This window comes from Gasterosteus aculeatus, chromosome 14 (assembly GCF_964276395.1).
Source record: "Gasterosteus aculeatus chromosome 14, fGasAcu3.hap1.1, whole genome shotgun sequence".
Lineage (NCBI taxonomy): Eukaryota > Metazoa > Chordata > Actinopteri > Perciformes > Gasterosteidae > Gasterosteus > Gasterosteus aculeatus.
In genome coordinates this window covers 7539093-7563968 of record NC_135702.1, presented here as the reverse complement: position 1 = coordinate 7563968, position 24876 = coordinate 7539093, and the positions used below count along the sequence as shown (strand labels likewise).

The 24876-nt window shown below is 45.4% G+C and overlaps 1 protein-coding gene across 5 annotated transcripts in view; it reads right to left on the bottom strand.

Moving 5' to 3' along the window:
• unc5cb (unc-5 netrin receptor Cb) overlaps positions 1-24876 on the bottom strand; it is a 99169-nt gene that overhangs the window by 38129 nt on the left and 36164 nt on the right. For 3 of the 5 annotated variants that reach the window (XM_078087811.1, XM_078087813.1, XM_078087814.1), the window contains exons 1-2: positions 22666-23611; positions 2858-3088 (exon numbers count right to left, since the gene is read on the bottom strand). In XM_078087811.1, the coding sequence (XP_077943937.1) occupies positions 2858-3088; positions 22666-22777 (343 nt within the window). In that variant the 5' untranslated portion in view covers positions 22778-23611. Of the gene's footprint in view, positions 1-2857; positions 3089-22665; positions 23612-24876 lie in introns of those variants that run through there. The other 2 variants (XM_078087812.1, XM_040197748.2) reach the window with 1 other exon arrangement.

The window sequence follows — 24876 nt, the reverse complement described above, 5'->3', positions numbered from 1 at the left end:
CAGGATTTATTCTTCGGGGTAGCTTTACGCTGTATGCGACTGAATTTCTGGTTTAAAATGCAAAGAGACTGGTTGGTTGAAAAAATGAACATGTCATTTTACTTCAGGTTCAGTGCATTCACACAGCCTCCTTGTTCTGGCACACACACACACACACACACACACATGCACACACACACACACACACACACACACACACACACACACACACACACCAGGCAGAGGGACATCCCACACACCAGCTTAGCTCTCATGTAAAATTTACACAGTGTGCAGACAGGCAGGAGAGCAGCCGCGTCTGTTGTCTGCACATTTGCTGCTGCATGTGTGTGTCCACATGCATGTGTGAGTCCAAGGGAGTGTGTCTGCAGTTGTCTGTACTGCATGCCAATGTGTCTTAGAAGATGTGTTTTGTTAGTTTGAGAATGTCAAAGGTGGATGTGATGGATATTAGAACATCGCGCAGAGTAGTGGAGGCTAAATCAATATCAGCAGTAAGAAGAAAGGAATTCTCCAAGGGGCGTAAAGCACGCGCCAGAATCAGCTAATTTTTTTTTTCTCCATTTGTGGTCCAGACTGTTTCTGTCTAAGATTCTAAGATTCTATAGCTGGGAATTATCTGTCTGTTGGTAGCACCCTCCAACATAAAATAGCCTAAAGTGACGGTGACTATCAGCCATAAGTCGACTCAATACTAAAGCATGACTTCATTGAAGCAGGATTGAACTCTTCCTGGCATGTTGCACTGTAAACTCACCACAAGGATCATTCCAGCTGATCTGGGCCCGCTGACCTCACCCACTGACGTCATGTGACTGCTCAGCTCTCCGCAATACAACGGTAACGACAACAGCGGCACAGACTCAACTTGCCACCGTGAGGGGCGAGCGAGCGTGGCCCGCGTCAGGACCCGTGTTGAGGGGCTGCTCCACACATGTCAATGTGGCCATTAGCAGTAGAAATGATTCAGCAATAAGTCCCATTAATAGGCTGAGGTAGGGTGCCTCATTGGAGATGATTCATTCTTTATGTGCTCCGTAGCGTTAGCACTGGCTAACATCATTGATGAGACCAGTCCGGCAGGAAAGGGGGCAGTGGTCACTGAAGGAGGAGGGAGAGGGTAAGTGCTCCGATCAGCTGGCCGGATGGCACCACTGATTTGCCATCACACTTTTATTCTTGTCTCCTCCTGGTCACATTTTGCACATGGGACCTGAATCTATGGTTTTATCTCACGTGCATCCTTGTTATTTTACAGAGAGCTTAACTGGTTCAAATAAGAGTGGGTTACAAATAAAAATAAAACTTGCATTCGCTAAGGCTCCATAGCAAAAAATAAAAAATAAAAACCTTACATTCTCTGGGGGGGGGGTTTGTGTCACCTGCGCTTGTGTGTCACGTGCTCCACACCTTGCCCACCGTGTGCCACATCCGTTGGATTAAAAAGCATAAAGACAGGAAATGTACCTGCGTGAGGTCTCATGGAAAGTGGCAGCTGAGAGCTGCAGGTGAATTGTGTCACGCTGTTAAGGACATTGTGCAGAAAGGGCTAACGGTGACTCAAGCCACTTATCGCTGATTACGTCGCAACAGCCGATGCCACAGAAATTGTGCTTTCAGCGGGAAGTGGTTTCATGACGCACATTTTAAACTTTAAACTTCCCACTTTAAAACTTGTCCTGTTTTATTGTGGTACAGGATTGATCCAATGTAAATTGCATGCAATGCATGTAGCCTGCAACTTATTACGTTTCTTACACTCTCTTAACGTCATTATGTCTGTTTTTGTCTAAGAAAGGGTACGATACAAACACAGGGTTTGGGTAAAGAGGAGGGTAAACAGGGAGAGATCCAATTTATTCTGACTAAACTATCAGGGATATTGACCAGGCTGTCTGGTTTCTATCGGTGCTCCTTTTCTGTCAATCTATGGAAATCAGAGAGCAATCGAGTGGGTTGAGCAGCTACAAACATCCACTGGGCCCTTGTGGTGTTGTGGGTTGGTGTGTGTTGGGTGCAAGGGCATGAATGAATGAATATCTGTGCAGTAAATAGCCTGTGGAAATGGTTGTAGAGTGGGTGCATGTGTGATGTGTGGGCTGTTTTTCTATGTTGATGCTTTTAGCACAAAACCTTCTGACACAAAGGCTAAGAGACACTGATATCTTCGCCCTCTTCTTTGTCATAATCATACCCATGAAACACATCCTCAGATCTGTGTATCCTTCCAAAGGTACACCAGGTCAGAATGAAAAGATTTCAGGTTGCGATTTCAGTTGTTTTTCACTTCACACTGTACTCCTTTATATCTGTGTGTCTGCTTTTATATTTTGCACAAGCTTGCAATAATACAAAATACCCGAACAAAAGGATGCTTGCCGATCCTCGAAGTGTTTGTAAGTGCGTGCTTACGTGAATAAACATTTCAATTTAAGTGAAGAAGCAGCTGCCGGTGTCTGAGCACACAGGCGTTTGTGTCCGTGGCGAAACAGTTAGATGAAAGGGGTAAATGCGGTGTGATTGGTACCTGTGGGCGACAGAAAGAACTCAATTTCTAATACAGCAGCTGAATGCAGCCAATCAGTGCTGGGCTTGTTGTGTGTAATGGCTGTGGTGCCGTTGGGGACTGTTGAGCTTCATTACTTTTACCTCTTCTTGGTGTGCACAAACATGCACATAGACACAGCTAAAAAAAGAAAAGAAAAGAAAACACAGCACAGTTTGCAGTGCTTCTCAGGTAAGGTAATGTATTGATCGTGTAAAACGTAATATAATTTATCAATATAGATTTTATTTTATTGAACAGTGTATTCAGATCTGTGCACGGAGGAGTGTGCAGCCGATCCTTTGTACTGACCGGTGTTCTCGTCGACCCGCTCCTCCACAGTGTGCTCCTTCTGGTGAACCCACTCGCTGTTGCACTTGAAGTAGATCTGGGTTGCGGGCGTGGCCTTGCAGTACAGGTTGACCGGCTTGTTCTTGACAATGTAGGCCTCCTCCGGCTCCATCAAAAACACCGGCAAGGGCTCGGGCGGATCCGAAGGGAAGGTTTCCGGCAGATCGCGGAGACCGATGAAGTCATCCTCGACTGTGGAGAGAGAGACGGAAATAAGATGAAGGGAGGGAGGAGAAGATGGATACAGGGGAGTTAGGGGGTTGAGATCAGAGGCAGAGAGGCCGAGAAAGAGACAGAAAGGGAAGCAGAGGAGAGACAGCGGGACAGTGTGTTACAACCGCAGTCTTTGCATGGGATTATCCATCAGCGCAGCACACAGTGAAATCCCTATCATTTGATATTTTGGAATGTTTACACAAGTGTATTTTAGAATGCAGGAAATTCTGCGATTCCTCTCAGGCAATAAGGCCGCGTGGCTTTACAGGAAAAAAAAAAAGTCTGACCACAACCGGCTACCGCGGAGGGAGAGGGAGCGAAGAAGAGCCAATAATGAGAAGCCGAGTTCAGAGGTTGACTCTGAGGAACTGAAGTTATAAGCTGATCTCTCTCTCTCTCTCTCTTGCTCGCTCTCTTCTGCTTTGCCTTTGTTTCTCTCTCTCTCTCTCTCTCTCTCTCTCTCTCTCTAGCACACGCTCGCTCACATACACATCCACATTTCACAAAGACACACACTCACACTCACACACATACACTTGCAGCAGATCTAATGACCTCAGGCTTTTGGCCCAGTTTGTGCCATTCCTTGGATACTTCTGCAGTAGACAGATACGCTTCCCTGTAATTACAACTCCCTTTCATCTCCCTGTCTTAAATCAAATACACTCAGCCGCATGTGCATGCGCACTTGCTCACACACAAACACGAACACACGCTCACAAAACAAAGCGAGCACACAGATGCATGGGCACGGAGGCCCACGAGCGAGCTCGGTTAACTGTCTAACTCTTTGAACGCAGGAGGAGGATGAAGCCCGTTCGCCACCCCGTTTGTCACCTCCAGAACTGTTCTATTCTTACCATCGAACCGGTAGACATCAATTATTCACAAGTGTGAAAGAAAGGAGGCAGAGTAATAGAGTAAGAGATACAGTGGGAAACAGACGGTGGGTTAGGGAAGGAGAGAGAAAGGAGAACAGGGAGAGACGGCGAAAGAAACTCAGCCAGACGGACATGGATTGAGACGTCGAAGTGGAGCCGGGCAGACGGAGAAAAAAAAAACGCTGCAACGGGAGAACAGAAGCGGGAAAACAGAGCTGTTCGGATAACAAAGGAGTTTATCGGCCCATCAGTTTTTCTTCCATGTCCTTCTATCTACCCGCCTCCGTGTCCTGTGTGGACACGCTGGAGCCGTGTTGTCTGACAGTGGTTGTCTCCTGGATGCTTTGGGAGCACTAAATAATGTCTCGGCCGGAGCAGATATCTCCTCGCCCCGACTCTCTAATGTCATCTCTCCCTCCATACCTGCCACAGATTGCAGTTGATTGCTAGGAAATGAAAGGGCAGGGAGAAGCCAGATCAGAAAAGGGCCAAAGCCGCCCTCGCCACGCTAGTTTGTCTGTGTACTACTATGAAAGTGTTTGTGTACGATGCCGGGCAGTTGTGAGTGCTTCACACCAGTGAAAACAAGTTCCAACTTCTCTCCTTCTTCGGGCTCCTAATCGGGTTCTAATTGAGCAGAAGCTGTAAAGCCTCAAGTGACCTCTGACCTTTAAGAGCAATCGCCTCTTTACGCTCTTTGTAAAGAGAGCTGGAACACGATCGTAGCTGTTTTGACCGACTTTCATCTCGAACCAACGGAAAAAAAATGTCATCGGTTGTGTCTCTATGGAGGTGATGAACTCTTTAATGCAGACGTCGGTTAGTCGGTTCTTCTCTGCTCCGTAGTCCACCCACATCCTCAGCCAGGGGACCCTGACCCAGAAACATGCAAAGAGAGCCAAGGAAACTCATTAAAGCCTCCATTGCCATTATCTCTCCATCTCTCTCTCTCTCTCTCTCTCTCTCTCTCTCCCTCCTGGCTCCCTCGTTCTGTCGAACCGCGAAGCAGAGAGATCTGAAACAGCCATGAAAGCGTCGCTCGCTTGCACACAGAGACGAGCGTCCCACACGCTCGCACGTATGCACCCCGTGCAGGCGTTAATGCGCATAGAGGCGCACGCACACACACAAACTTGCTCACAGATATTCGAATTCATCAACTTCCTCAGTGCGAGAAATAATAAATTCAAGTGAATGGAACCAGCCCTCCAGTGAAAAATCCCCCTCGAAATGAAAAAAGACACCACATGACTAAATGAAAGAGCCTGACTCCTTCCAATCAAATTTCCCGCGCCAAACCCCCCCTCTCCATCCCCCCTCCACCCGCCTCCCTCATGCACACACACACAACAACATCCCGTGAAACCCAAGCCCCCCCGCCTGGTGAACAGAATACAGAAAGCAACAGGAAGCTCAAACAGAAACCTTCATGTAAAATAGTTTCTAAACAAACAATACTTTTTTTTTGGTCACAAGCACCAAGATGATGCAATCTTATATAAGCATAGTTGCGACGTGTACAATCAAAACCCAACAGCTAAGAACATGATTCAACTCATACCAACTAAATATTAATTGTGAGAAAAAAAGAAAGAAAGTGTCATCCCTTATTAGGAACATTAATATGGCATCCACTGTTTGATATGCACTATGGATTTTTTCCCAGCATTTGCAATTCTGGGGTTTGATTTTAATCAGAAAATTTGCCTCCATATTGAGTGTTTAAAATTTAATGAAATATGTCCTTGAAGCACTATTATTCAAATTGTATTTTCCTCTGTAATTGGGTGAGTTTTCCTAACTCATATTGTAAGTTATTGAATATTTTAACACTCAAATTGAATGTTAGTTGAATTTTAAATCAGCTCCACATCCCAACTTAAAAAGAGTTTTAAAGATAAATGAGCGGCTGATTTGATCAGGTAGAGGCCAAAACTGTTTGAAGAAATAAACCTGTTAAAGAAGAATGAGAATGAATCAAATTAATCCCAGATTAGCACGTAGAATGGGTATGAGAGGGTCTCTTTGGCTTGAATCAACAACAATAACTGTGGGAGTGGGGCATTATTAAGGGATGATTAAAGGCAAACCTCAACACTGGCAAAGCTCCATGTCGAACCCATAGTTAGCCGAGATGTGAAAGAAATCTGCACAAAGAGGCACATCTTGAGTTAAATAAACTGTTGCATCGAGTAATGCACAACCCTCACAACAAAAGCGATGTTTTCTGTTTAACGTCGTCGGGGGGGAGTCATCAGTGCGCTGAATCTTACAGCGGCTGAATGAGCTGATATCAATAGTTTTCATTAGAAAATGAGCACCGGCCGGCGATAAAAAGAATCCAGTAATTGCAGTTCAAGTTTAAAATGAGCTACAGCGATGCCTCCTGAAGCATTATGACTCCTGACCACTGCTTATCACTGCTCCACTTTTCCTGGACCGTCAATACCGCAGTCACATTAATGAGGTCTATTGTGCTGACGAGACATCCACAACACATTAGACACCGAGCGGGCCGCCATGACTTATTCCGGCTCCTCAGACCATAAATGCTCGGGCAATTTTACATTTTGACATGTCGTGTCAACAGGAGGCCAAAGTCAATACCAGCCACCAAAGAGGCTTTGGAAACGTGCCAACTCAAGACTGAGGAGAATTTCTGTAGTTTGCAAAAGTAGCAGATTCACGGGAGAGTTTACACAAGATTATTGTGAGTCCATCTATATTGGTAAACTGGAGATAAGGTCAGCCATTCAAATCAAGCAATAACTTTTTAATGTTATTGCTTGATGGAGATAGAGGCAAACAGACACACAGAAAATTCCTTCCCACATATGCATTATGTATGCCATATAGACCTTATGCAGTTGATATATCGCCCTTATTCCTGTATGTCTGCGCTGAATATTCCTAAGGCCGTATTTCTTAAGCCATATATATGCGAGTGTCTGCGATAACAGCTTTTGAATGCCGGTCTCTGACACCACTGTGCAAGATAAGCTCTCTCTATTCTCCCTGTACTGGCGTAGATTTATTGTCCCGAGGAAAAGCGCTGTATCAGTGGGGCCAATGTTTCCCTTCAATCGGGAGAGAGTCAAGCATGAACGAGGATGAGCCCTGGCATAAATCTTCTCCCTCCTCATTCCCGTTTTCGTTTCTATATGTCCTCTTCACCCTCTGGTCTGTCCCACTCGCCCTCGTCACCTTTTCTTACCACTCAGTCTTTTTCATCATTCTCATACACATCCCGCCTTCATATGGAGAAAAAGACGGCTAAGTGGTTGGGCCGGATAGACAACTAGGGAGCTTTACTAGCCGATGCTTTGCTACGCCGCGACGGGGAAGGACAAGTGGTGGTTTGCAGCTGAGTGGTCGAGCGGAATAATAAACCACTCAGCTGTCATGTCAATTGAAGCAGGATAAATCGACTGTCAATCAGATCTACCTATAAATGTACTTTGAGCACACCTACCCATTATATTGAGTGAACATAACTCAATGGTAACGACCTCTTCCAGTCAATACTTGTTAGCATTGGAGCCATACATCCCAGCAGCCCTAAATCAATGTGTATGGCTGTCGTTTTATAAAGCAAAATCCTTTAGAAGCTCCATGAGAAACAGAAACAGTGAGCAGAGGCTTACTTCCACTCTAATGTCTCTTTCCAGCCAAGTGCTTTATAAACACTAATGTGTCTGCACACATTGTCTAAAGGGCCCCATCTGACGCTTGGCTGCAGCAGGTATGTATTGATTACTGTTGGGGGGGGGGCGGCCAGTGACCCCTCCCGCGCCAGGTCCTATCTCAGCCGCTGTGCTGGGGCGTGCTCATATTTCATCTCGGGGGAATCCTGTCATCACACAACATATAGCAAGAGAGGATTTAGTGGAGAAAAAAACAAGCCGACGGTCCTTACAGTGAAAAGTCAGGCGAATCCAACCCCGGACCTCCCGATCGCCCCGCGGCCCCTCCTCCGAACCCCCCCCCCCGGGCTCCTGGTGGTCCATTTCTGTTCGCGATGACCCGAAGAGAACCCTTGCAGACTATAGCCGCAAAATAAACCAAATGAATAATTCAATCTGGGCATTATAGAGCGGTCCAATTCACGGGTCTTATCTTTACCAGAGTATGTGATGTAATTGGAAAAATGAATCTGCAAACAAATTGATTTAGGCCCACTGCAGTAAAGTGCAAACACTCGGCTGGAAAAAGACAGCAGTGCCACAACTGAGGAGTGGGCCTGAAGATAAGCATTTTAAATCTACTGAGATTGGATGGTGATAAAAAGTACAGCCAGTGGCCTGCTCCTCTTTTCCATCCATCTCCAGTGGTGACCTTACGTTTTTTTTATAAAGAGAGTAGAAGTTCATATAAAAGTGAAATATTAAGAAAAGTCATAAAGTTAATTGATTTCAGAGTACAGAGGACATCCCTCTCGCCCTGTCTCTGTGCAGCCAGTTAAGTCTTTCTCGTTGGAAGTGTTTACCTACTCTCTCTGGTCCTCATCCCTGACCTTCACTTGGTCTGCTCTGGCTGCACTCTGGCAGGAGGCAGCTGCTGGTTGCCAGGGTCATGCTAGGCCTTGGCCACTGTCTCTCCATTCATATCACAGAGCCAGGAGAGGCAAGGTCAACACATCGTGATAACCAAGTAATAACCGTCATTTTCCTTTCTTTTTTTTTTTTTTTTACCAATTTTCACAAAATTCAAGGATTCGATTGATTTGTTTCCCACTGCAAGAATGTGGCAAATTCCATCTCAGCAAAAGACCGTTCAATGAAATAGTGCTTACAATTGCTGTGGTATTTTTCTTTAAAGCAGATGTTTTAACGGATTTTCTGAATGAACACAAGACTAATCTGAACTATTTTAATTAAAGGAAAATAGGCAATGCTATTCACAGAGGGACAAACAGAGGTGAGCAGACATCTTTATTCATGACTTAAAGTGAGTAAGAGAATTCCATTGAGATGGACGGCTTAGTGAGCTCCATAAAATGCACTAGCGCCGTTGGGCAAAGTGTGATTAACATCAAGACTGTCTGTAAAACAGGTAAGAACTTACCGGAGCAAGATATTTGAAATATGCATGTGAAGCAAGCAGAATAGGTCTTGGACGAGAAAAGGTCACATTGTTTGGAAGCACAAACAATTAATTATCGTTGCCAATTTCGAAGCATTTAGCCGGTTGTTTTTCCTCCCTTTATCTATTGTGCTGAGATTATGTGTTTGTGTACACACGATTAGTTGTTTATCCTTAAAGTGGCTATTAATTAAAAGCTTTTTATCTGTTCTTTCTCATCTGGTTATTTTCTCGCTCTTATTCACAGTCTCACAACCTCTGTTATTCTGCCGCTGATGTTTTCCTGCTCTCTTGGCAGCCTTGATGGTTTTCTCTCTCTCCCTGCACTGTACCCACCTTCTCCTCTTGCCTCCCCCTATTTGCTCCCTCCTGGATAGAAAAGCCATTTTGGTGGTTGATTGGAGAATGATGCTGCTACTTAGAGAGTCACTCCATCAGCACCGAGGGAGGAGAGCGCGAGGAGAGAGAGAGAGAAAAGCTCAGGAGGAGTAGTGACTCCCCGGGGCGCTATAGCTGTGATGGGTGGGCTGTCAAACGCCCCATTGTCCAAATTACCCGGCAAGCACCATGTCACCACCCGGGACTAATTTACGGTGCAGTGCAGTGCGGCACAGACATCGCTCTCTGAGTAGAGTCCGCGGGAGACGCGAGTTAGGTAACGGGGTGTAAGGGGAGAGTGAGAGGAGGGGGAGGGGGGGGTCCGACCTAACACCTCCCACAGAGGTAGAACAGGGAGACCAAATCAGACAGTCCCAACACTGGCCGCAATTAACGTCATGCAGGCTTTCTGTTTGCTGCCTTTATGCTTCAAGGCCTCAATGGCAGGTGTCAATAAGAATATGTGTCACGCCACTGCGCCTCGCGGCCCACCCGCTGCTCGCCAAAAACACATATTCACTGATGCACAAACACTTTAATACAGATTTAAAGCAGCCGGCCTCTTGCTTGACTTCACTTGCAGCCCCCCCCCCAAAAAAACGACTGGTGCTTTTAGCACAAACTGGCATGCCCATTCACTTGTCACATGTCACACTCCCGGGTGCCCCAAATCCAGACGGGGCCGTCGCCCTGCCACATACTGACCAGCGGACTGTGGAGTGGAGCGGTGCTTGTCAGAGCAGACCTGTCGCACTCTCTGACCCCTCACTGTGCCCAATGGTTTGATGCGATGCCTCCACCTTGGCTAATTGGGCCGAAGCAGCGGGCAGCCCCATTCTGACGGCAGCTGAAGGCCAAAAGATCAGAATACACAAACATACAGAGAGACGGATGACGGTAGGAACACGGGATCATTACGAATGAACTCTGGAGAATATGCATGGTGTATGTAAAGGAGGGTCGACTTGACATCATCCCAGAAGGTAGAGTCAGCGAGGTCTGAGAATGCTTCCCTTTAACATAAGATAAAAATCGGAGAAGCATTACGGGGTGAGAGAAAAACTGGGCAGAGCTAGTGCCTTTCACAATCTCATCAAGCCTATTGTAATGTCGAATAGCTAAATATACGAAAACATTTTCTGTTACAGTTAAATTACAGTCGTGAAATGAAAATCAGCTCATCTTCCAAATATACAGCGTTTCCATTTTGTACACCTATGTTTCTATTTTCCTTACACTACCACTTTTAACCTAAAGTTTGAATGCGTGACTTTCTCGTTTAATAGACCTTCACTGTAATGTACACTGACGCCCAAAGCAGTGACACCAGCAGAGGCAGAAACACATACAGTATGTTTAATAGGCCAAAAGATGCTTTCATACATCAAAGCTACTGCACATATAATTGACGGTCCGAATGATAGCGAGGAGGGAAAATGATCCGGTCAGTCCTTCATAATGTGTTCTCAGTATAAGAACGTTATTTTGCATAGGAATATGTGCCATCCCCTATATACATGTACACACATTTCACCCTGAAGCACTCAGATGTCCAACTTTATCTGAAGGACGTTACAGACTGGAAGTGTGTCACAATGTGTGAGACACAGTCCCCAGAGCACAGTGTATTCTCCATGTCTCTCTCTGAATGTGGCTGCCTGCTTAGTCCCCTGAGACACACACACACACACACACACACACAGAGCCTCACATCAACCTCCTAAATTTCGCTCTCACCATCTCGTCAATCAAATCGCAAGGTGGGAAACCACGAAAAAAGACATACGCTGTGTTTTAAGAAGTTACCCTTTATCTTTTAACGTTCTCCCCCGAGAACCATAATCCTCTCTTCTGTCTTCTGAACACGCGGCCCATTTACTAAAGACCTCAGATGTGATGATAAATGAGAAGATCAGGATTTACTGTATGCCGTAACACACCAAAAATGGGTCTGTGCCATAATGCAGGCTTTGATGATGGGACTGTGGGGGAGGGGGGGTTTAGGGGGAAGGTAGCCCATGCGTTTGCGTGCGTGTACATGTGTCTGTGTGTGATGGCTGAATTAATGTGACAAGGCAGATTTAATACAGGATCATAAATCTTAGCCCGGGGATCAGTAGAGGCAAAGCAGGAGGTGATGTATTAAAGGACGGACACACACACACACACACACACACCACCGTTACGATGCTGATATAAAAACAAGACACCAGCCTGCTAATAGACACGACTCTATATGTGGCCCTGAGGTTATGACATGCGCGCACGCACCAACGCACACAAGCGCAAGAAACAAACTCTATCCGCTTTTCCAGCAATTTATCATGCTGCTTTGAGCCAAACAGCTCAAATGTTAGATACGGTTGTGAATACGGTTCAAATCGCAACGCTCCTACACACGCTTGCTGTTGTACAACATGCAAATGATTTACTTACAGTGTAAAGCGTACGATACGGGGCAAAACACATGACAACCCAAACAAAGCTAACCAGTGTTACTGCCAATCAGCAGCCGATCAGGAACCAGACTGCTCATCTAACTCTGACAGCTGTCCTTATCTAATCAGATGGTCCGTCACTGTAAATAGGCTCCTGATGCGTTTTTATTGTACCCACATAGACCTAAAAGCTGATCTGTGTACATTTATCTTAATTTCTAATGGATTCAATGGCTTTTCCGTGGACAGCTTGGGATTTGTAAGGCCGCGATGCCGCTGGTGAAGAGTATGAGTCATTCGCTGAGCTTAGTTTGAGCGGCGGACATATTTTCCCATGAATTAAAATGATAATTAACGCAACTCCTCACACAGTAGGTGTGCTCCACTTGCTATTCAGCTCACACTGAACATCACAAAATACATTTGATTGGGCGCGCGTCCTCACAGCTCCCTGTTCTTTCATATGCACGGTGCATTAAAGAATGTCTCCCTTGCATCCGGACTTCATAGTCCTTGGCGTACATATTTATGCTGAGCACACTCAAACGATAATGTCGGTGCTGGTATTCAGCAGGAATAGCAACATGTTAAGCTGTCTCACAATAGTCTCGTGCTGTCGAGTTCGCCCATTGTTTTTTCTCCCGCATGTTTATTCAAAGGTGGCCAGGATGCTTGCTGGGCTTATTCCTAAAAGGAAGAAAAGCTTTGTGAGCGTTTGGGATGAATTGCAACATGCTTTCTGCTGCACCTATAACAGTACATGTACGACGGCACGCGGCTGCTGGCTTCGAATTCTGGTCGAAGATTCTACCAGCCAACACTTTATGGAGGCAGTTTGCATGGACTTCATTTGACTCCCTTTTATGCAAAGACCTCTTTTGTTGTATTTTTTGGGAGAATTTACAACCTCTCCGAAAGCACAAAATACTTTTAGTGTGGATTTGGGAAATCAACATGTCAGCCCCGTTATACTGGCTGTATTGGGAACAACAAAAGAAGCTCTTGTCTCAGCCCATTTCACGCAGTTTCTTTCCATTGTAATATTGGCTGGTAGAGGGACGACAACACATTGGCTGGGGTATCATATCATTGGCTCATATTCTGTACACGACAACCTGTCCAGCTAGGATCATTGGTTGCATTTTTGCAACGCCAAATAGCCACTTTAGCCTGATATCACTGCCTCTGGCTCTGATGCACAGTTGTTTGGATAGGAGGACAGCTTCCAAAAAACATCGCGAATGAACAGTAATTGTGCCGCTTTATGGTGTAATAAACACTGACGCACAGGGACATATGAGGGCAAGCCAGATGAACAAAGATTTTTCACAGTGACCCGGATATATCTGATGCTCTGACGGTATCAGAGCATCAGATATATCCGGACTGTTTCCATGCACGGGTGTGATAGATGGCAGATCACACCTGGAGCCAAAGTGCATCTCAAATGTATCTGGAGTGACCACTTCAACGGTTTCTTTGGGGAGAGAAATCCTTTTAACTGAGAAAAATAAGCACAGTAAAAAACACAAGATAGAGTGGAAAATGTAGTGTATGCTGTCACATATTGGAGGGAATAAGATGGAAACTGTCCTCCAGTAAAGACCTCTGTTTTTGTGTTTTAGCGCTTTGTGTTGGTGCGGAGATCCTGCAGAGAGTAGGCCCGTCGTCATTAGTGGTCCCATGCATACCAACCACGTCAGAGGGAGGCCTGAGTGATCAGAGCCTGACGGCTTCTCTTTGCGTTTTCTGTTCATTCATATTTGTATTCAGAGACACACACTCAAACATGGCACATACAGACAAGTGTCAAAGGAAAACACAGAAAAATGGCTGGAGACGTTAAAACAAATGCAAATGCTTCAAAAAAGGGCACAACCGATGTCAGATATTAGTGTCAACATATAGACAAAGCTATTTGATTATAACATGTATACGCAATATACACCATATTGAAAACTCACAAACACAGAGACACTCCCTCACATTCGTTTCACGTGTGCTAACATGCACACACACACACACACACACACACACACAGAGAAAGACTTGAACAGCCCTGCTCAGACCCCACACCTGTTAATGGACGTGTTAAGAGGCGAAAACACAGGGTGGGATGGAGTGCAGTTAGTATGTGTGTGTGTGTGTTTGTTTTGCGTGAGTATTAAGGGAGGGGGCTGCATTAGGGAATCACACATCCAGCTCCACTCACCAGGGGACTTCTGTCAGCCTGTGATTTTGCCATGTACCCCTCCCAGCGCTCTCCCCTCCTCTACTGCTCACCGCCGAAATAGGTCAACCACACATAATGGCGGGGGCAATGAGGAGCAAGTATGTGTCACCCCGCCCTGCCCCACGGCACTCACCCACCCGCTACCTCTGCCATCTAGCGATGGAAAAACAAGCCATGCCGCGCCCACTCCCCACCCCCCACCCCCGTGGACACACAGAGGCTGGTTGAGTGGAGCCGGCCAGCCACAACATGCCGACCTCCCAGCCACAACAGACATTCACGCAGCTATACGCTCCAACAGAGAGCGGATTCCAGCGTTTCGTCAAGGAGTGAGAACCTTCACCAGAGGAAAAAAAAGGGCCTAAAATGCTCCTCCCTGCAAAATGAAATGAGAAAACAGGAAAGAGGAGAAACTGAATAATGGATACTGTGTGTATTGTGTTTGCAATCACCAAATGGTTCATCACTCACTCTCCTAGGGACCATGAGATGGCGGAGGGGAGAGATAGAGGTTTGCAAGATGCGGCGCTGCAATGCTCCAAGATTAAAGGGACACTCCACCCAATGTGCATCTGAAAGTCAATTTAATAGGTATAAAGAGTACAACATTGCCTCTGAAAACAAGCTGCATACGGTTTTCTATAGAGAAACCTATTTAATTGTATCTCATCTTGTACTAGCAGAATCTATACATAGATTCCAGTATTTCTTTTCAGAATATATTAGTCTAATCTGCTCCATTGAGTTCGACCCATGCTGTTTTTTCTGTCTTTCTCGTGTCCCCAAACACTATGTAAAGTACAATAGTGAACTAAATTCGGTTTCTTTCACATTTTGGCTTGAGATATGCAAGCCTGTCCATTTCTTTTGTCAATGCAGCACATGTAACAGCATTTATTCAAAAGGATAATCAAATATGCTGCTTATGCTGGTCCCCTTATGTCAAATGCATATTAATGTATGCATATATATATACACACACACACACACACACACACACACACACGTATGCATCCATAAAAATGAGTGTGCAATGACATAACCTCAGGACACTTCACAGGACAGGTTTTTTTTTACCTCGCTTCTGTACTTTGCATCTCCCTGCACTCTCAACGCATGTCCTTTCTCTGCAGTCTCTACTGGCTATGACCTTTTCTCCAGTGGAACAGGATACTGCCCATCTCCATCTTCCTCATGCATTAATGATCCGCGGTGAGCTGAGGGCATCAGTCTGACTCTCAGCCTGTCCGCTGCTCACCCACTTCCAAGGACGGAGCTCAACCCGGGCCAGAATCAGCCACATTCGCTGTCAGCCACAGGGAGATGCAGATAAATAGCCATAGATAGCGATAGCTCCACAGTCTAAAAATTGTGGATGCTGCCCCTTCTCATCTCTACTGCACACATCTCTTTGACACTCCCCAGTGGCAGATATCTCAAATACTGCAGCAGAGAGATGACAGCAGGCAACAGACATAAAGAAACCCAGCCAATTATCCTCGTTTCATACTGAATCTCAGTGCAGACACAAGCAGCTGAAATGAGGTTCCTCCATGGGGTAAGATATGCCGATTATTCTCTTTTATATCCTCTGTTTGTCAGGATTTAACGTATATTATGATCATAAGAGCCTGAATGCTTTCATCCCACATCTAATGCACCTTTTATAATCGACTCAAATGTCGTATTCCCAGCATTTTACTTAAAGATCCCCAAAGTGCCCTTTTGGCAAAAGCAAAAGTTCTTACTAATGTTATTTCTTTGGTTACAAAAGCCCTTTGTGTTTTCATCCCTTTCTGGGCCAAAGCTGTTCTCAAGATTGAATGAGCCCGACCACACAGGGATCATAAGCAGCATCTTGGCTTTGTCTAAAGATGACCTCATCTGCCTCGATGTTCAAGATTCCTCTTCTACTTCAAGCGTCGGTACTCAAAGAAGATGTTCATGTCACATTTGACTCTAAGTTATTGAATTCTCCGCCTCTGCTGCTTTTGAATTGTTCGCATTAAAGGCAGTTGCGCTACAGTATCATAACAACAACTGTAATGCTTCTCTACCTGAATCGACTCGGGATGGTTATTTTGAAACTCTCTTCTCATAGACCTAAATTAGTTCTAAAAGGGATCCTACAGACAAAGCACGATTTACCACCACTGGTTTATTCGACTCATTCAGCATCCTATAGTTTCCCTACCAGCAACTTCCTGTTATAACTTTTTAGCTTGTCTCAAATGAAGCTTTTCCAAACAACTGGTTTTAAATAGTGTACAGTGCTTTGGCGTACCGCTGGGCTTTCTTCCCTCTGGTGCTCACAGAGAGTTACAAACTAAACATCCCAGCAGAAGGACGACGTACAGAAGGAATATGTTAGCTGAAGCTTTAAATTAAGACATATATCACTTTGCGACAACAATAGTGAGCAGCTTGCCCAAACAGACGGATAGTGTAATCAGATTCTTTGGCAAATCTATCTCGCCCTGTCACCTGCCGCGAATTATTCCCCAAAACCCTGAGATGCATTCTGACAGCTGCAGAAATCCTCATCTGGGGAGGAGGGATGAAAAGATTTCTTCTGTGCACCTCCCTGCCGCTCCATGCCCAAATATTTGACTTTGCCGGTGATCCGCAGCCCTTGAAGGCTTCTGTTGGGCTTTTCCACACGGCTGATCTCTGTTTGCAAAGCAGGTGTTTGAAACGCAACTGACAAAGAAGCCTCACCAGTAAACCACGATGCATTTTGAAAATGATTCAAATTTCTTTGTACTCTCTGGTTGCATAAATACGGCCGGGCTCAAGGGTTAAATTCGACCTGGCAGATACATCAGATGGGTGCAGTGTGTCTGCCATGCTGATGCAACTTCCCCAGGTTGCTGTCTATGGAAAGCCCTTGATGTCACTGTTAGACGCTCCTGCACACATGGCCTTCAGTCATGAAATAACACACATGCACACACACACACACACACACACACACACACGCATGCATACTCAACACTACATGCAATTTACCCCAGAGGCATGTATTCAATGGCTCACACTAATGCAGACACACAATATACACGAAGAAACTTCACAGGGAAAAATCAGGTTGACAGATCAAAGAGTATACGCGCAGGGATGAATGTTTTCAGAATGTTTGAAAATCTACCAAAGGATGTTTTCCTATAAACCAATTATCCCCGCGGTTGTGTTGAGGAATGACCACTGCTGTTTCCGACTCATATCGACATTCACAGCAGCTTCACAAAAGAAATGATTTCAAAAATGCATTTTCTATTATTTGTTATCTTTGAGAAGCTGCGTGAGCGACTACATGACGGCGGGAGTTTACCGTTTTATTTTTGTTCATTTTTAGTCGGATGACCATCTGTTGTTTCAATTAATCTGCTCCGGTTGTGAGACGGTTTCATAAATCAAGGGGTGTGTGTACTCATCCCATTAAAGAGCATGTAATCCTGAAACTAAATTGGAAACATAAAAGGTTTTGACTCGACAGCTAACACGAAGAGCCGCTACAGTGACATTTACTGTCAGATCACATTAGCAAAGAAAACTACACACGCAAACTTGAAGCGATCGAGTTACAAGTGGTGTCTGTAAAGCACACTCACATGCACACAAAGATAGACACGCGTGTACAAATACATTAACTGACATGTATAATTCTGGATGACATTACCTGAAATCAGTAAGAAGATTATTACCTATAAAAACAACATTATTTACTTTTTGGTCACGCTAGCTGCGCCTTTATCCGAGGAGCAGACTCTGAGTCTAGTTATATGCTTGTATTGGTTGTGTTATCTTACAGACATAATCAAATTGCCGTATGGGTCAATTCAAGTGGGTCTGAGCTTCATAACGCCAGAAATCTTTCATTAACATTAACATGCAAAATATACTCAACGCACATTTCAATTGTCACACAAACACGCCTGAACAATTTCGACCTAACGTCACGCGTGCGTTGTAACAATCTGTTGTGCGAGGACGGAAACGCGGCTGGTAAGACGGAGGAAGATGGCGGGGAGCGGTGGCTGAGGAGGCAGGGATGGCGTGACATGAGGAGAAGGTGGGGGGGAGGACTTCACCACAGGCCAGTAGTTCAGCTCACATCACCTTGCCGAACTGTCACTGGCCTCCCCTCCGGCCGACCCCGTTCCACCCCCCCCACCCCTCTCTCCCCTCCCCCTCTCTCCTCCCCATCTCCTGCCCAGCCCTGCCTCCCCTCGGTTCTCGACAGAATGATTAATGGTGTATCTGGTCATGCGAGCACCACTGGGCTGCACTAAACATTATCATAACTTTGCCGTAATCACTGAGCCTACGGAGAGCCTGCTGTCCTTCCTTCATCAACAGAAAAGGGGAAACCAGAGGGTCGGCGTCGGATTGTGTCTATTTGTTTGTCCTTGTGTTAATAATAGGAGTAATAAAGAAGGTGCGCTCGGATTAATGACACAATTCTGGGGGGAAGACTGATAAAATCGCCGTGGTGTCACTTTCAATCTCTTACACACTGAAATAATGTATAACTGTTTAAAATGATCGCAGTGACGGGTGGGGGGGCACCACCACCGAGCACCTCCAATTGCCCGGGTCATATCTTCTCTAATGTCTTTTTGAAACAGTAATTTTATATATTTCTTCTAAACGTGGTTTAGGCCACCATGTGCTGCGCAGTGTGTCAACAGCGGCATATTAAAGGCAATATAACATGAAAGTGGCCATGTTTCCTATCAGTGCTGTATTCCCCATGGGATTTATGGCTGTTTATAGGGCTTTACATTAAACTCTGTCTGCCTCCATTATCTCCTATACACCGCTGTGGGACACACTCGCACTCCACAAAGAGAGCTCCGACTGCCACAGTGTGAGCGCTGGCAAACAAAAGCGCGCACAAGCGCCAGAGAGGTTCGAAATGCGCAGAGATGTGCACACACTTCAAAATCTCAATCGCATACGGCGGAGGGTTCTTTCTGCATTCAGAACACACAAGTGGTGTGAAGTGTGCGGAGCTCCGACGTGCTGTGTGGTAAAGAAAAATGTAATTTCAATGTGTGGCCTTTCCAGACAGCCCACAGAGAGGGGGAATGGACTTGGTCTCTGCTGAGATTTAGCTTGAGTTTTCCATTACTTTAATCAGGGAAGGGAGAGGAAGAATGAGCGCTATTGCTTTACATACGGGAATCCTCATTTCCTGAACAGTAGTGTATGGATATAAGAAAGCTGTAGGTGCCAAAATAGTAGCAAATGATTTATAGTGCTCGGTAGCCTGGTGTTATGCATTAATTTGCAGAGAAAAGCCCAAAGCAATGGCATTTACATTTTCTCTGTATTCACTTTTTGATACCAACTGGTAACTATAATGTAGAATAGAAGGTCTGCGCTTACTTTTCTAGATGAGCGAAAAATAAATTCAGCTCTAAATAGGCAAATACGATTACCTCTACCGCTCTGTGAGGAAATATAATGAAGACTATGCAGACCAATTAAATGTTCTTGTGGCATGCAGAGGCTCTGTGTATGATTTAAAGGAAGGAGACATTGTAGAAAACTATACGGTGAAGGTACGCATCAGCACAAAGGTGTAAATCCACCTTTATGAGCAGTAAAAACTGCTTTTCAGAGTTTGATGGGGGATAAGGAAGTAAGAACAGAGGGTGATAAAATAAAAGCTAAAGAAGGGGATTTCAAGTAAAGAAAAGATTGCAAACAACCTTTCTTAAGATCTATTTCTTTGCATTTGTAATTAGGGGAATTTAAGAATCCAATAAGCATTAAGCACCCAGGAACTAAAACAGGGGGTTCACTTTCTAGGAAGAGACACGCGCATTATAAATCCAATAAGCTCCAATAAGAACAGAAAATTCCACATTATGTTATTAACGTGACTCCCTCCAAATATCCCAATCAAATTATGCTTTTGGGAAGATGTACTTACCAAACACTGGTAATTGTGTTAAACTGGAGCATGCTTGAATGTTTTTCTATTTGAGACCCCACAGTTTAATGTGTTTCTATGCTGCTGCTGCTGCGACAGAGGAGTCGGTGTCCTCTACCGCCAACCTGTGTGCCACTCTAACATGACCTCAGGACCCAGTGCATTCTGGGTGCCATCCAGGACCCGGTGCCAGAATGCAGTGTCCCAAAGGCCACAGTACTCAGACAATAAATATGTGTGGTCTGCTGGTCCTAAACTCACACATGTACATGCTGTCTCCCCTGAGTACGATCCGATCTGCAATCTGCTGTAAACATGAAATAACTCTTTTTGAGGAAGACTGTACCTATTTGTAAGATATTCATAACAAATTGGAACGCTAAAGGGGTAAAGCGAGGTCGCCCAGGAATCGCAGATAGAAGCCTGGCTGCGTAAGAGCTTGTGGTATGAAATGTGCAATTAATTAACAAAGTCAACCACAAAGTCAACAAGGTCTAATGGAACAGTTTAAAACTGGAATAATAAACAAATCTGGAGCTCTATATACAATAAAATACCTAAGCCTAACGATTTGAGCATATCCTACATGACACTTCATTGACCCAGTAAGTGTTCACAGGCCAGGAGAATCTATCACACTGATTTCTGGGGTCACGTCCTTCAAAGAAGTCCTCAGGCATCACCACACAGGATAAGTGAGGAGGTCAGGAGGCAAGTCACCTCCCTTCATCCCTCAACAACCGATCCATCCTCATTTCAGTCCCATTTCAATATACACCTCTGCTTCTTTCTCTGCTGTGTCGCACAGGCTGGTCAGGCTAAAGGACGGATGTTCTTCAACACATCCATATCAGTTATTCATCTGCTGGGCACAGAGCCTCTTTTCAAAGGCATATTCAAGTATACGGCAAATCGAAAACAACAGCAACGACAACTTTCTTTTCCTCCTCAGCTCATGCAGATGATGCACTCCACTACTTATAATTGTGCTACTGATTAGGCTCGTCCCACCGCATATCTCCGCCACTTCACAAAGCTCATCACGCACATCTGTTCCCGACAGCATGGAAACAAGAGGCGCATTAACAAACAAACAGATAACAATTAGTCGCGTTTGAAGTCCTCCGTTCCATTAGAGAGAAAACTGGGACTGTGGGCTTCAACGGAAGCACAAATGGCGCCCAACAGTAGGGAGCTTCCTGGAAGTCAAAACTTTCAGCATTTTGCATCATGCTGACGACGCGTTCCAAATAATAAGGTTGTGGCACAAGGCACAAGGTACAAAAAGTAGACAAAATAGAATTTACAGGGTGATGCTCGGTGTTGCGGTTTTATTTTGGATCCTATTTCAGACTGAGAGAGACGCAGACGTAAGAATGCGAAGCGCCGCCGAGCTGTCAGTCACGCCGCATTAAGAGACGACTCAAGACACGGTTGAGAGTCAGGGGTTAAAGCCATTACGAGCTGGGGGGGCTCCACTTTCTGACCTCTAACCCTCATTTCACCACTGTCTGTCTTTTCTTCTAAAGCTGACCGGGTTTGGCGGCAGGTGTTGTAAAGTTTGCAGCTCTTGTTCAGTAAAGTAAAAACAAACCAAAACCGCAACATTAATACTTCAATAATTACTTTAATTCACTTTGTTGTTTTTTAGTCCATATTTCCGCTGTTACTTCCTTTTACATATTGTGAAACCATTTCTTCTACCACCCCTCTCCCTTTTACATCTTCCAAATACTTTACAGTTGCTGTCCTTTTATTTTTGATGAGGGCGGGGAACAGGAGGTCTACCCCAGCGCACTCCCAGCCTCGTCTTTTAATATTTAATGGCAATGTGCAGTAATACCCGCAGAACACATAGACAGACACACATAGACACTGGTGCGTGTGCACGCACTGGCACAGCGTGCCGCTGGGGAGAGCAGGTGTCGTTGGCGAATGCTAATTGAACTGGTCCATGGGTCAGTGAGCCTTTCTGTTCTCCCTCTGCAGAAGTGCACAGATACATTCTGGCAGAGCAGATATCGCCGCTGCTGGAGGGCACTTCAGGCTCCGACTGTACAACAAACGAGCGACTCTTAGGCTCCGCGGTAAAGTGGAGAGGAACTTCTGAACCCTTGCGATGATGAGGACTACGGCGGAGCGGAGACACGGCGGGTTTTTTCAGCCAATCGGCGGGCAGCGGATGGTGAATATGCACATGTGAGAAACTCCTCGTCGTATTGACGGGTCCATGCAGATTCATTATTGTCTCATTTGCAGTCGGCGAATAGGGATATTTTCACACCAAATGTAGAGCGCAGGCGCTCGCGAACATACGCACAAACCATTCACAGCTGGCATTCTTATCTCCCCGAATTACAAATAAAATTGTCACCCTGACACAGACATTAAAATATGAATGAGAAAGTCTCAGCAACACATGGCATATATCTCATTAAGTTAGTAGACAGCCAACACTCATTAGACTGTCTCTCCAGTTATGTTCACTCTCTTAAAACATGACTTTTGGTGCATGCATGTATAGTTCTTATGTATAGAACTTTCCAGATATAATATATATATAACGTAGCAAAAATATATGTATTCAAAAACATGCTTACCTGTAAGCAGTGGAGTCACCAGATGGGGGAAGATGTGAAAACGAGGACAAAAAACAGAGAGAGAGAGAGAGAGAGAGAGAGAAACATAAATTAGCCAAATTAACACAAACATTCATTCATGCATGCAACATGCATTTAAAAAGTACAACTTTAAAGCGCATCTTCTGTAAAGTAGCCTTTTCTCTTTTGTAGGAACATAAACAGAGAACATTTAACGACAGAGAAAGAGTGAGCACCCCAGAAGGTCCGACCCCCCCCTGCATCCGCACATGGCTCTGCTTCAGAGACGGAGGAATTCAGGAGGAACACATGTTTCCGGCAGCACCATCAAGTATGTAGATCACAGTAGAGTTTACGGAGGAGGGGACCAGCTTCAATTAGGGCAAAGCAGACCTGGTACTATTTGTTTTCATTTGCGTGATTTATCCCCTTTCATTTGGCAGCTGGCTAACATGTCCCAGACCATGAGAGAAACTCGCCTGGGGTAAAAGGATATGGCTGGCCTTTTGAGCGCAGGGCTTGAGGAAAGCCGGAGGAGAAAAAGCAAGAGAAGAAGTCCTATGTCGTTCATTGGGCCACAGTTGAAGCCACCTGTCGTGTGGATGTACTTGCTGCGTATGAATACCAATGGGGGTGGTCGGACTGGGATATTGCATGTGAACCAGCATATTTTTCGGTTTTTGGTTTCCATCGAAGGGCTTAGGGGGGAAAGGAGAGATGAGCAGGATGAGAGTGGGATGTAGCCTAAAGACCAAAGATGAGGTTATTAGATATTTGGACAAGCTCTCCAGACTTTATAGAGCTCCGCGGGCCTCGGGGGAGATCCGCTGATGGTTTTAAGGCTTGAGTCCGTCTCGGTAATGCAAACACTCAGAGGAACACAGAGTGAGCATCTGTGAGATATTCTATGGCTGAGAAGAAATCAATCAAAAGCTCCAATCTGACTGAGAAAATGGGTTCTTTACTGCAGCAGAATCTACAAACCATAAACTTCAATATGGAGGGGGAAATGATCCGAGAAGCATGATCTAGATGCCTGTCACCGTTCACTCGCAACCACTGCTCTTGCACTCGTTTCTCCCTCTTTTCCCTCTTTGGCCGTTTAGGTCCTTCTCATATTGCAGTGAACGAGCCTCATAAGATCACGGCTAATGTGTTGTCGGATTACCCATCGCCACGGAGGCTGATCCATCTGATGTAGGGACACAACGGCTGAATTCAGCTGTAACGTATTATTACCAGCATGCCACGGAAAGCTTAAAATGAACACACGCCTCGAGCTGTAACTAAATCAGATGCAGATATAAAAGCACACCAGAAAAGTCAAGTACTTTTAACCATTTTAACTCGCGCATTATTGTGTAAATTGGAGAACTACAAAATGTTGCGTGGGTCCCATCTCTAGTGGCCGCAGGCACCAGGAGGCAACAGCATTTGAAGCAGAACAAAGGATTCCGAAATCCAGAGGAAAACACATCACAGTTCAGTTCCTGACAAATGGTTCCAGTTACGTTTTCTTTTCCTTTTTGTCTAATGATCGGGCCTGTTTTCGGTCAAAGCTTCCCTGCGAGCAGCTGATCAAGCACGGGTACAAGATTTACAGTCTGGTCAGCCTGCAGGCAGCTGAGGGGTCTCTGAACATCAATAAAGGGTTAACCAGCACCTTTAAGATTTAAAGGGGTAGTAATGGGCTCCATTAGACCGGCTGACTGAGGCAGCCGTGGGGTTAGAAGCGGAGGCAGGACGGATGAAGGAGTGAGAGAGACAGGAGATGAGGTGCCCCTGAGACATCACTGTAGGAGAAAAAAAAAAAGGACTGGAGGGCAAAGTTAAGGATTGTTGCTCAGGCATCAAATCAAAGCCACTGCATTTACCTTCCTGCCCCGAGACAGAAGCAGCAGCGCGGCTTGAAGAGCGCGCAGGGGAAAACGCCACAGGAAATGAGTCTGAGACCAAACAGGGGTTTCGTACCACTGAGGCTACACAGCTTCTCGAGCCTGCACATCTGAGTCTGATCAAGAATCAGTGCAGTTGGTATACAACAGTTTATGAGCCAATCCAATCACCAATCAGGGGTGTTTCCTGCTCTGCTCCCCCTCTAAACCTTGACTGCATGTTGACATGTTTGCTGGGGAGCTAACGACAGATCCTCCGTTCCAGTTGAAGAGTGAGTGTTTTGGATGTTGACTGTTGCCACGTACCACATTCTGT